Source organism: Salvelinus fontinalis, chromosome 34 (genome assembly GCF_029448725.1).
Source record: "Salvelinus fontinalis isolate EN_2023a chromosome 34, ASM2944872v1, whole genome shotgun sequence".
NCBI classification, from domain to species: domain Eukaryota; kingdom Metazoa; phylum Chordata; class Actinopteri; order Salmoniformes; family Salmonidae; genus Salvelinus; species Salvelinus fontinalis.
Window position 1 is genome coordinate 30,954,775 of NC_074698.1, and position 13,204 is coordinate 30,967,978.

General features: G+C 45.5%; 1 protein-coding gene across 4 annotated transcripts in view; it reads right to left on the reverse strand.

Annotated features, from left to right (window-relative positions):
• LOC129833718 (cytosolic endo-beta-N-acetylglucosaminidase-like) overlaps positions 1-10,159 on the reverse strand; it is a 17,015-nt gene extending 6,856 nt beyond the window's left edge. For 3 of the 4 annotated variants that reach the window (XR_008756099.1, XR_008756098.1, XM_055898495.1), the window contains exons 1-10: positions 9,908-10,159; positions 9,194-9,273; positions 6,004-6,205; positions 5,624-5,772; positions 4,070-4,224; positions 2,958-3,106; positions 2,134-2,305; positions 1,776-1,882; positions 1,257-1,368; positions 487-671 (exon numbers count right to left, since the gene is read on the reverse strand). Coding sequence is in view for 1 of the 4 variants with exons in the window: in XM_055898495.1 (XP_055754470.1) it covers positions 487-671; positions 1,257-1,368; positions 1,776-1,882; positions 2,134-2,305; positions 2,958-3,106; positions 4,070-4,224; positions 5,624-5,772; positions 6,004-6,205; positions 9,194-9,273; positions 9,908-10,023 (1,427 nt within the window). In the remaining 3 variants the exon portion in view is untranslated. Of the gene's footprint in view, positions 1-486; positions 672-1,256; positions 1,369-1,775; positions 1,883-2,133; positions 2,306-2,957; positions 3,107-4,069; positions 4,225-5,101; positions 5,773-6,003; positions 6,206-9,193; positions 9,274-9,907 lie in introns of those variants that run through there. The other variant, XR_008756100.1, reaches the window with a different exon arrangement.
• Between the last annotated feature and the right edge of the window lie 3,045 nt (positions 10,160-13,204).

Below are 13,204 nucleotides of genomic sequence, written 5' to 3' on the forward strand. Positions count from 1 at the left end.
AAGAGAGGGAGGGAGCGAGGGGAAGAGAGGGAGGGAGTGAGGGGAAGAGAGGGAGGGAGCGAGGGGAAGAGAGGGAGGGAGCAAGGGGAAGAGAGGGAGGGAGTGAGGGAAAGAGAGGGAGGGAGGGAGCAAGGGAGGGAGCGAGGGGAAGAGAGGGAGCGAAGGGAAGGGGAAGAGAGGGAGGGAGCGAGGGGAAGAGAGGGAGGGAGCGAGGGGAAGAGAGGGAGGGAGCGAGGGGAAGAGAGGGAGGGAGCGAGGGAGGGAGCGAGGGGAAGAGAGGGAGCGAAGGGAAGGGGAAGAGAGGGAGGGAGCGAGGGGAAGAGAGGGAGGGAGCGAGGGGAAGAGAGGGAGGGAGCGAGGGGAAGAGAGGGAGGGAGCGAGGGGAAGAGAGGGAGGGAGCGAGGGGAAGAGAGGGAGACCATAGCATTTGAATCCTTAAAGCTGTAAGAGGAATATACTAGCCCTCATGAACACACACTCCCCTACCTGGCGCAGACTTTAGACAGCGTGGAGGGTAGGACGCCCTCTACGAGCAGAGAGCTGCCTCCGCTCCAGGCATCTTCGGGGCAGCCCTGGGTCCTCAGCCAGCCCTCCCCCTCCAGGGTCTCTTTGTAGTATAGGGGTTGCAGCTCCTGGGCATCCAGGTTGAACCAGCTACGATCCACCTCACGCTACACAACCCAGCAGACAGACACACAGGACAGGTCAGAGGGCAACTACAGAACACAAGTAGAACAGACACCCATTCAATGATACATATTGCAGTACAATGCATTCCAAAGAAGACCCAGATCTTTGTTGTTACTAGTAGTGTGACAGTCAGGGAATTTTAGACGCCTATAATTGGGCAGCCAAATGACCGCAGTCTCTGTAATAACCGCTGAACACATTTTCTCCCTTCCTCCTCTCCTGACTGCATGTGCTGCCATAGAAATAAAATGAATAGAACAGGCGTCCCCATTCAAGTCAATTATAGCATAATGGGTGGACTGGCAGCCATTGTGAGTGTACCCATAGGAGCAAAGCAGGAAGTAAAAGCAGGAAATATACCCATCAGTATGTGCTGTGATTTGTTGATACAACTCAACTGACAAATACATTACATTGCATGAGCCACGTTAACATCATTTGAATGAAAATTCTACATTGTCATGGAAAGTATTGCATCACAATACCCAGGCAGCCACGGTGGGGGCAATTTTATGAATATTCTCGACATAGAACTCGTCAGCTGATTGGTTGACTCACTCACTCACCTGTCCCCTCCAGTAGAGGCTGGTCCCAGCACCCTGGCAGAAGGAGGAGACGAAAGGGAGCGGCGACGAGGGCCGGTGGACATACAGGAAGTCAGACAGGAGAGACCAGAACCTGCACACAGGAAACAGGATGTGACATTGTAGGATATGACATAGGAGGGTCACTTTCGACTGTAGCTATGCTACGTGTGGTATGAGTGAGCGCTTTTATAAGAGAGAAAATATAGTCTATTTTATTAGTTTATTCAACAGGGTCCAGGGACCATGTATAACAAACATGGCACCAGATGTTAGCACCAGATGTTAGCACCAGATGTTAGCACCAGATGTTAGCACCAGATGTTAGCACCAGATGTTAGCTACATGCCTTATACTCATCTACAGTCCTTAGATAGACAGCATCACTTCATATTTCCCAGAGGCATTTACAGTGTGGCGTTCGATATAACATCCCACTACATCAGACAAAATCCCCAAAACAACCACGGCACTACATCAGACAGTAGAAGTTCATCTCACTTGTCCTGTTCCTTCCTGAAGGCAGTCTTGTCTGGGATGGACTCGTACACCCAGCCTGGAGCAAAGATGGCCGTAGAGAAGTCATGTTTACGAATCAGCTCCAGAGCCTGGGGAGGGAGAGAGGGAGGGAGGGAGAGAGAGAGAGAGAGAGAGAGGGGGAGGGAGAGGGAGGGAGAGAGGGAGGGACTGATGTTTATATATTGTTACGAGCACACACCACTTTATGATCACACACACACACACCACCATAATAAACTCCACTTCTTTAAGAAGACACACACACACACTCCTCCCACCATCTCCCGACCTTCCCCCTCCGACACCCTCCCCCTCCGACCCTCCCCCTCCCAGTTCTAACCTTGTTAGTCTCCAGCTTCCCTCCCACCACCTCTCCCCTGGCGAACACGTCCACCCCAACAAAGATGTCCGCCAGCCGGCCCTGAGCAGCTGAGTAGGCCTTCATTCCCTCTAGGCTCTGCTCTGTCCAGTTATAGTTGGTGAAGATACCATCACACGCTGAGAAAAACACTCTGAGAGAAGGGGGGAGTGGAGAGAGAGAGGTGAAGGGGGGAGTGGAGAGAGAGAGGTGTAAAAGATCTCCTTATCTTCCCTATCCACATTTTCCAGTCCCTCCCCCTTTTCCTCCTCCCCCTCTCTCACCTCCTCTCCCCCGTCCACCTACCTGTTGGATCAGGAGTTCATTCTGCCATTTGAGCTGTCCGTTCTCCAGGACAGAGTGATACCACAATGCCATGCTTCCCCTGTCTCCATCTCTCCTCTATCCCTCCCTCTCTTCCCTCCCTCTCCGCCCTCTCTTCCCTCCCTCCCTCTCCCCCTTTCTCCCCCCCCCCCTCTCCTCCTCCCCTTTCTTCCCTCCCTCTCCTCCTCCCCTTTCTTCCCTCCCTCTCCTCCTCCCCTTTCTTCCCTCCCTCTCTCCTCCTCCCCTTTCTTCCCTCCCTCTCCTCCTCCCCTTTCTTCCCTCCCTCTCCTCCTCCCCTTTCTTCCCTCCCTCTCTCCTCCTCCCCTTTCTTCCCTCCCTCTCCTCCTCCCCTTTCTTCCCTCCCTCTCCTCCTCCCCTTTCTTCCCTCCCTCCCTCTCCCCCCCTCTTCCCTCCCTCCCTCTCCCCCCCTCTTCCCTCCCTCTCCTCCTCCCCTCTCTCACCTCCTCTCCTCCTCCACCTACCTGTTGGATGGGTTGAGTTCATTCTGCCATTTGAGCTGTCCGTTCTCCAGGACAGAGTCATACCACAACACCATACTAGCAGGGACTCTCTCATGCATCTGGTCAGTCAGATAACGTAGAAACAGAGGAGTGTTCTTCACAGCAGTCTCCTAATTACACGAGGAGACGGAGGGCAGGGTACGTACATGTTATCTATCATCAACGTCTTTCCCAAATGGCCCCCTCTGTCCCCTCGTCCACTACTTTAGACCAGGACCCATTAAGGCTGCACTGTTGTCACATTGTATGTGGCAGGCCACTGTGTTCATAGCACAGTAATAGACGTCAGTATAACAGGGAGATTATAGGCCTAAAGGAGACTTTTCATTGTTGACGTTCTGGGTTCAGCACAGCAGACAACTGATGAGCTTATTATTGCTGTTTCTACCATATTGCTTTAACCTGTACACTCCTTTCAGAAGTAAACAAGTGTCTACATGTGAAGAGGTGTAAAGACTGGTTGTGTCCCCAATGGCACCGCATGCACTATATAGGGCACTACTTAGAGGGAATAGAGGGGGAATATAGAGCACTACTTATAGGGAATAGAGGGGGAATACAGTGCACTAGTTTTAGGTAATAGAGGGGGAATATAGTGCACTACTTATAGGGAATAGAGGGGGAATACAGTGCACTAGTTTTAGGTAATAGAGGGGGAATATAGTGCACTACTTATAGGGAATAGAGGGGGAATACAGTGCACTAGTTTTAGGTAATAGAGGGGGAATATAGTGCACTAGTTTTAGGGAATAGAGGGGGAATATAGTGCACTACTTATAGGGAATAGAGGGGGAATACAGTGCACTAGTTTTAGGTAATAGAGGGGGAATATAGTGCACTAGTTTTAGGGAATAGAGGGGGAATATAGTGCACTACTTATAGGGAATAGAGGGGGAATACAGTGCACTAGTTTTAGGTAATAGAGGGGGAATATAGAGCACTAGTTATAGGGAATAGAGGGGGATTATAGTGATATTTTTCAACGCACCCACAACATAATGAAAACCAACGTCTCTATAGCACAGCAATAGACAAGAGTTTAGTACAGAATAACAAAGTGTTAGAAAACTCACACTGAGAGGGTTCTCGATGTTGATCAGCCAACCATCAAAGCCGTAACAGTGGGCTATCTGAACCAGCCTATCAGCTACGGCCCTGTAAGACTCCTCCTCTTTCAGGAAGACCTCGCACATCTTCCCCCCGTCCGTCCACTCAGTGATAAAGGTGCCTGGAGAACAAGCCAATCACAGCCGTCGATCAGTCAATGTGGAACACAAACAGACCAATCAGCAGTGTGACTTTGAGTCCGTCAGATCGGCACCTATATTCTCAACATGAGCCCTATCAGTACTGTAGAAGACGTTCCAACCGTTTCAGATGTGAATCGAACACATAGAATATAATGCTGTCTGATATAGAAGGCTAGTGTTGTCATGTACATTGTGTAAACTATTAGAATGTAATGCTGTTAGGTTCAACCCCTTATACTGTACATCTTACTGTATATGACCTGAGTGAGACAGTCACTCCGACACACACACACACAGTCACGTACACAGTGAGACAGTCACTCCAACACACACACAGTCACGTACACAGTGAGACAGTCACTCCGACACACACACACACACACACACACACAGTCACGTACACAGTGAGACAGTCACTCCGACACACACACACACACACAGTCACGTACACAGTGAGACAATCACTCCGACACACACACAGTCACGTACACAGTGAGACAGTCACGCCGACACACACACAGTCACGTACACAGTGAGACAGTCACTCTGACACACACACACACACACACACACACACACACACACACAGTCACGTACACAGTGAGACAGTCACTCCGACACACACACACACACAGTCACGTACACAGTGAGACAGTCACTCCGACACACACACACACACACAGTCACGTACACAGTGAGACAGTCACTCCGACACACACACACACACAGTCACGTACACAGTGAGACAGTCACTCCGACACACACACACAGTCACGTACACAGTGAGACATGTGAAAACCACAGACTAAAGCCTGAAGGTCACAAACAATAGAGGTTTTAAAAGTGAAAGTAAACCTCTCGACTGGCTGAGAAAGTAGAGCCCCGTCTCTCCCACACAGTAGGAGTGTAGACACCAGTTCCTCTGAGTGAAGGCAGAGAACACACTGGTGGAAACCAGTAGTAAAATAAAGTACTGCATACCGAATACTGTACCACTTTCACACTGTTGGGCCGGCCAGAATGAACCTTTTCCCTTTCAGCATGCTTCACTACACATTACCAGGCCCACTTACACCCTACAGCTTGGTTTGGGCTCGGTTCAGCTCGGTAATATGAAAAGGGTATCTGTAAAAAAATAAAAAAATAACAAGGGTATTCTTGAATCCCAATAATCTCTGCTTTCTCCCAAAGTGTGCACTTATTCACTTTCCTTCAGGGATTTGACAGGAAATGACTGTTATAAAAAAAACTCCCTCTTTACCCCCCCCCCATCTATACACCAATCCAATGTTTTCCCATTCGTGGGGAGTAGTGAACAAGTGCACACTTCAGGAGGAAGGAGAGAGATTATTGGGACGTGGCCCCTTTGAGTGTCACCCAGGACGATGACTGCGTGTCTGTGAGCAGCGTTGGTCCAGACGGCAGGGGGGATGGTCACCATGTTGTGGCTGAAGTAGTTAAACACGTCGATGTACTGCCAGTGGTAGAACACATAGGGAGCATCCGACTCTGCTCCCTGCAGAAACCTGGGGGGAGAGGTCAGGGGTCAAAGGTCAGAGGGAATTTAGTCAAAACACTTTCAATCCAAAGCGACTTCCAACACAATGAGTACGTTGTTATGTGAGAATTTAGAAAGAGCCTATCGTAGAAGAGTCATGAGTGTGAAAACAAATCTACTTGTTTTGACGTCATGACGACAACAGACATGGCAGTTCATTGTTCACAGGCAAGAGTTCAGAGGTGAGAGGTCAACCTACCTGTCATCCAGGTATCCGCCCATCATGTCGTGACTCACCAGAGTCCGGTGCGGCGTGCTGGCCAAAGAAGACTCCCGATTGGCCAGGGGCACCGTCGCCACGTTGAAGGGATTGGCCTCGCTGCGTTTCCACGACAACAGCTCCTCCAGGGACTGGAGGCCGGAGCTGATTGGCTCGGTGGTGTCCGGGTCATAATGCTTAGCTGTAAGGGAAAAGCACAGATTGGTCCGTTCTTTGTGCTTCAGGTAACATTTGAGTTTTCACTGAATACGGTTGACTACTGTGTCTTCAGGTCTGCCTGGCGACCAAACAGGTGGGTGAGCTGGAGGAACAGGTGGGTGAGCTGAAGGAACAGGTGGGTGAGCTGAAGGAACAGGTGGGTGAGCTGAAGGAACAGGTGGGTGAGCTGAAGGAACAGGTGGGTGAGCTGAAGGAACAGGTGGGTGAGCTGAAGGAACAGGTGGGTGAGCTGAAGGAACAGGTGGGTGAGCTGAAGGAACAGGTGGGTGAGCTGAAGGAACAGGTGGGTGAGCTGGAGGAACAGGTGGGTGAGCTGGAGGAACAGGTGGGTGAGCTGAAGGAACAGGGCCAGTATCACTGTAACCAGAGTGTTGGAGCCGTTTCATCATTCCACTGTCCTGTCATTAACTAAGCATGAAACCCCTTCTGAAACTCAGAGCCTCTGTATACAGTCTATACTCTGTATACAGTCTATACTCTGTACTGTTATACAGTCTATACTCTGTATACAGTCTATACTCTGTATATAGTCTATACTCTGTATACAGTCTATACTCTGTACTGTTATACAGTCTATACTCTGTCCTGTTATGCAGTCTATACTCTGTATACAGTCTATACTCTGTACTGTTATACAGTCTATACTCTGTACTGTTATACAGTCTATACTCTGTACTGTTATACAGTCTATACTCTGTATACAGTCTATACTCTGTACTGTTATACAGTCTATACTCTGTATACAGTCTATACTCTGTACTGTTATACAGTCTATACTCTGTATACAGTCTATACTCTGTACTGTTATACAGTCTATACTCTGTATACAGTCTATACTCTGTACTGTTATACAGTCTATACTCTGTATACAGTCTATACTCTGTACTGTTATACAGTCTATACTCTGTACTGTTATACAGTCTATACTCTGTATACAGTCTATACTCTGTACTGTTATACAGTCTATACTCTGTACTGTTATACAGTCTATACTCTGTGCTGTTATACAGTCTATACTCTGTACTGTTATACAGTCTATACTCTGTACTGTTATACAGTCTATACTCTGTACTGTTATACAGTCTATACTCTGTATACAGTCTATACTCTGTATTGTTATAGTCTATACTCTGTACTGTTATACAGTCTATACTCTGTATACAGTCTATACTCTGTACTGTTATACAGTCTATACTCTGTACTGTTATACAGTCTATACTCTGTATACAGTCTATACTCTGTACTGTTATACAGTCTATACTCTGTACTGTTATACAGTCTATACTCTGTATATAGTCTATTCTCTGTATACAGTCTATACTCTGTACTGTTATACAGTCTATACTCTGTACTGTTATACAGTCTATACTCTGTATACAGTCTATACCCTGTACTGTTATACAGTCTATACTCTGTACTGTTATACAGTCTATACTCTGTATACAGTCTATACTCTGTCCTGTTATGCAGTCTATACTCTGTACTGTTATACAGTCTATACTCTGTACTGTTATACAGTCTATACTCTGTATACAGTCTATACTCTGTCCTGTTATGCAGTCTATACTCTGTATACAGTCTATACTCTGTACTGTTATACAGTCTATACTCTGTACTGTTATACAGTCTATACTCTGTACTGTTATACAGTCTATACTCTGTATACAGTCTATACTCTGTACTGTTATACAGTCTATACTCTGTATTGTTATAGTCTATACTCTGTACTGTTATACAGTCTATACTCTGTATACAGTCTATACTCTGTACTGTTATACAGTCTATACTCTGTACTGTTATACAGTCTATACTCTGTATATAGTCTATTCTCTGTATACAGTCTATACTCTGTACTGTTATACAGTCTATACTCTGTATACAGTCTATACCCTGTACTGTTATACAGTCTATACTCTGTACTGTTATACAGTCTATACTCTGTATACAGTCTATACTCTGTACTATTATACAGTCTATACTCTGTACTGTTATACAGTCTATACTCTGTACTGTTATACAGTCTATACTCTGTGCTGTTATACAGTCTATACCCTGTACTGTTATACAGTCTATACTCTGTACTGTTATACAGTCTATTCTCTGTATACAGTCTATACTCTGTACTGTTATACAGTCTATACTCTGTATATAGTCTATTCTCTGTACTGTTATACAGTCTATACTCTGTACTGTTATTCAGTCTATACTCTGTATACAGTCTATACTCTGTACTGTTATACAGTCTATACTCTGTACTGTTATACAGTCTATACTCTGTATACAGTCTATACTCTGTACTGTTATACAGTCTATACTCTGTACTGTTATACAGTCTATACTCTGTACTGTTATACAGTCTATACTCTGTGCTGTTATATAGTCTATTCTCTGTACTGTTATACAGTCTATACTCTGTGCTGTTATACAGTCTATACTCTGTACTGTTATACAGTCTATACTCTGTATACAGTCTATACTCTGTACTGTTATACAGTCTATACTCTGTACTGTTATACAGTCTATACTCTGTACTGTTATACAGTCTATACTCTATACTGTTATACAGTCTATACCCTGTACTGTTATACAGTCTATACTCTGTATACAGTCTATACTCTGTACTGTTATACAGTCTATACTCTGTATACAGTCTATACTCTGTACTGTTATACAGTCTATACCCTGTACTGTTATACAGTCTATACCCTGTACTGTTATACAGTCTATACTCTGTATACAGTCTATACTCTGTACTGTTATACAGTCTATACTCTGTACTGTTATACAGTCTATACTCTGTACTGTTATACAGTCTATACTCTGTACTGTTATACAGTCTATACTCTGTACTGTTATACAGTCTATTCTCTGTACTGTTATACAGTCTATTCTCTGTACTGTTATACAGTCTATTCTCTGTACTGTTATACAGTCTATACTCTGTACCAACCTGGCAGAGACGAGGCTCCATACTTGATGACTTCATGAACACTTCTCAACTCAACTGGCTCATCCAAGCAAGACTCCAAACTGGTGAAATATGACAAATACATTTAGAATGTACAGTAGAGTACCATAGAGTACAGTACCATAGAGTACAGTACAGTACCATAGAGTACAGTACAGTACCATAGAGCACAGTACCATAGAGTACAGTACCATAGAGTACAGTACAGTACCATAGAGCACAGTACCATAGAGTACAGTACCATAGAGTACAGTAGCATAGAGTACAGTACCATAGAGCACAGTACAGTACCATAGAGTACAGTACAGTACCATAGAGTACAGTACCATAGAGTACAGGAGAGTACCATAGAGTACAGTACCATAGAGTACAGTACAATAGAGTACAGTACCATAGAGTACAGTACCATAGAGTACAGTACCATACCATAGAGTACAGTACCATAGAGTACAGTACCATAGAGTACAGTACCATACAGAGACCATGTGTGAAGCCAAGCATGGGTTTGAAATTCAGTACTGTATTCCTTTAAACCATTTTATTTATCATTGCATGTGATTGATTAAATCATTATGTTTATTCTAGCTGCTGTATAATGTGTGTTGTGTGCTCTGTGAACTTAAACAACTCTACTTATCAGCAGCCCAGAGGGAGGCCTACACAACCTACGAAGTGGCAGCTGTCAAAAAAAGTTACCCGGTGCTTTCCGTTTTTGACAACTTGCTCCCGATCTGATCCTCTCCTTCGTCCTCTGTCTTTCTCCTCCGCAAAGAGCCATCCTCCTTATGCTCAGTAGTCAATGCACCGTCCATGGTGAGAAATATGAGTTAGAAGTCTATGACTGAATGGAAGACATAAACATGTATCAATGGCAGAATTTTGCATTGCTCATGTTCGGGACAGAGCGCGAAAGAAACATTTCCTTGTTTACTGCGATTGGCTGCAGTTGTGATGATGTTCAAGCGTTGTGCTTCGGCCAACGAATGACAGCTGAGATAAGGCGGTCACGTGGAATGTGTTTTTTGACAGCGACTGTCGTTAGTCGTGCTGTTGGATAGAAAACCCGGGATGGCTTTCTGGCTCTGGTGGATTTTTGACCTCATACCGGCCACTAGATGGCAATATAAAACCCCTTGTCATACTGACATGCCAGTGATTCAAAAGGTCACGTAAACACAGCGTATAAAACCCCCCTTTCTGCCACAATTCGTCGGGGCATGGAATCTACAAGGTGTTGAAAGCGTTCCACAGGGATGCTGGCCCATGTTGACTCCAATACTTCCCACAGTGGTGTCCAGTTGGCTGGATGTCCTTCGGGTGGTGGACCATTCATGTCATAGAAAGAGCAGGTGTTCATAATGTTTTGTCCACTATAATTAGATATAAGGGATTATTGTGTCCAAAAATCATAATTGCTGGACATGCCAATAGAGTGACCTACCCAGCAAACACACCAACGTTGTCTGGACGTTGACTGCACATTGTGGGCCTCACAATAACCCTCATCATCATCACTAGTGGTTGCCTGTGAAATGAAAGATGATCTCTTGGGTGTTCCTAATCAGTCTAGCTGGGGAGTGTAGGCTACTAGTCACAGCTATTAACTATTTAAAAACTATTAATTAACCAGCTTTAATTTAGGACAGATTAAAAATAAATAAAATGTATTTAACTTGAAGTCAGTTAAGAACAAATTCTTATTTACAATGACGGCCTAGGAACAGTTGGTTAACTGCCTTGTTCAGGGGCAGAAAAACAGATTTTTTACCTTGTTGGCTCGGGGATTCGATCCAGCAACTTTTCGGTTACTAGTCCAACGCTCTAACCACTAGGCTACTTGCCGCCCCTCTGACCACTAGGCTACCTGCCCCCCCTGATGCTTTAATTAGATTAGATTAGAGAGTTTACTAGTCACATGTACAGGGTTGACCATGTAATTACAGGGTACAGTGACAATCTTAAGCTCTGAGGTCCAACAATACAGGTCTAAGTGAAATATAAGGGATATCGAGAGCCACTTACAGTTAGTGTATTCATCGTAAAATAGCTAGGTGAGACAACCACATATCACAGTCATAGTAAGTACATTATTCCTCAGTAAAGTAGCTATCAGCTAAGTCAGAGCAAGTAAGAGGGGAAGAAAGGCTTTTTAATAAAAATCTTTTTGGGTGGGGAGAGGCTGCGAGTCAGGGTGCTGTGGGATTATTTAAGATACTCTTTGAAGAGGTGGGGTTTCAGATGTTTTCAGAAGATGGTCAGGGTCTCTGCTGGCCTAGTTTCAGGGGGAAGATGGTTCAACCATCGGGGTGCCAGGACAGAGAAGAGCTTGGACTGGGCTGGGCGGAACCTGCCCTCCTGTAGGGGTGGGAGGGGCCAAGAGACCAGAGGTGTCAGAGCAGAGTTCTCGTGTTGGGGTGTAGGGTCTGAGCATCAGGGAAGAGGTGTCAGAGCAGAGTTCTCGGGTTGGGGTGTAGGGTCTGAGCATCAGGGAAGAGGTGTCAGAGCAGAGTTCTCGGGTTGGGGTGTAGGGTCTGAGCATCAGGGAAGAGGTGTCAGAGCAGAGTTCTCGGGTTGGGGTGTAGGGTCTGAGCATCAGGGAAGAGGTGTCAGAGCAGAGTTCTCGGGTTGGTGTGTAGGGTCTGAGCATCATGGTAGAGGTGTCAGAGCAGAGTTCTCGGGTTGGGGTGTAGGGTCAGCATCGTGGAAGAGGTGTCAGAGCAGAGTTCTCGGGTTGGGGTGTAGGGTCTGAGCATCGTGGAAGACATACATAATCAGACATCTCAAGCCCCCATCAAATGTTTAGTATAAATCTGTCCAGTGTTTAGTTTTTAACTCATGGGACTGTTGGCCGACTTTATCTTTTTCTCTTGAACTTGTGCCAAAACACACAACGTCCGTTGAGAAGACACTCTCATAGACTATTCACCATAGAACCCAGCCCCAGCATGCATTTCGACTGTCAGGAATAGACACTGGAATTAATTATGAAGGATGCAGGAATGTATGGGGACTCAGTATGAGTCCCAAATGGCACCCTATTCCCGCATTCAATGTACTACCCTGCATGGTCTAAAGGGCCCAAAAAAAGAGGACAATCTCTATTTGGCTTTAGCTTAAGTCTGTGGGGAGATATACATTTGAATAGACTGTGTCCAAAATGGCGCACTATTCCCTACATAGTGCACTACTTTTGAGTGAGTGAGTGAGTGAGTGAGTGAGTGAGAGAGAGAGAGAGAGAGAGAGAGAGAGAGAGAGAGAGAGAGAGAGAGAGAGAGAGAGAGAGAGAGAGAGAGAGAGAGAGAGAGAGAGAGAGAGAGAGAGAGAGAGAGCGAACTGTGTAACAATCTATCCAACTCACACTGTACAAGGAGAGAGAGACAGACAGACAGACAGACAGACAGACAGACAGACAGACACACAGACACACAGACACACAGAGATAGAGACAGAACTGTGTAACTACTTTAGTTGCAGAGGAGATCAGAGGGAGATACATTGTAACCACCTATCCAACTCACACTGTACAAGGAGAGAGAGTATTGCATAACAGAATCCTGCAGCAACCGGGTTTGAACGTTTACTTCAAGATGTTGCTTGACTGGTGGTAAAGCTGTTAGCTGGCCAAAATTAGGCCACATGAAAAGTACAATGCTGTTAATATAACCGGTTTTATACCAGCTTTTCAGGGAATTTATGTCAATCATGAAGCCCATCTGCATGTCCTGCGGTGCAGAAAGAATTCTCATAAACAAAAGAGTGATCAAATTAAGATCCTACATTTCTACCTGGCAGTGTGTTTTGTTCTGCCTCTGTACTTCCAGAAGGTTTACAAGGGAGTGCGTATTGTTTTGGTACAGCGAGCTAATAGACTTCCAGTACGCATTGGATTCAACGTGACTGACAGAGAACTTTTATTATGTAATGTCTCTGTGTTAAGCCAAGCTGAGTAGCCATGTGACTGTCTTGTATTGTAATAGAAGGCTGTGGCCGTGA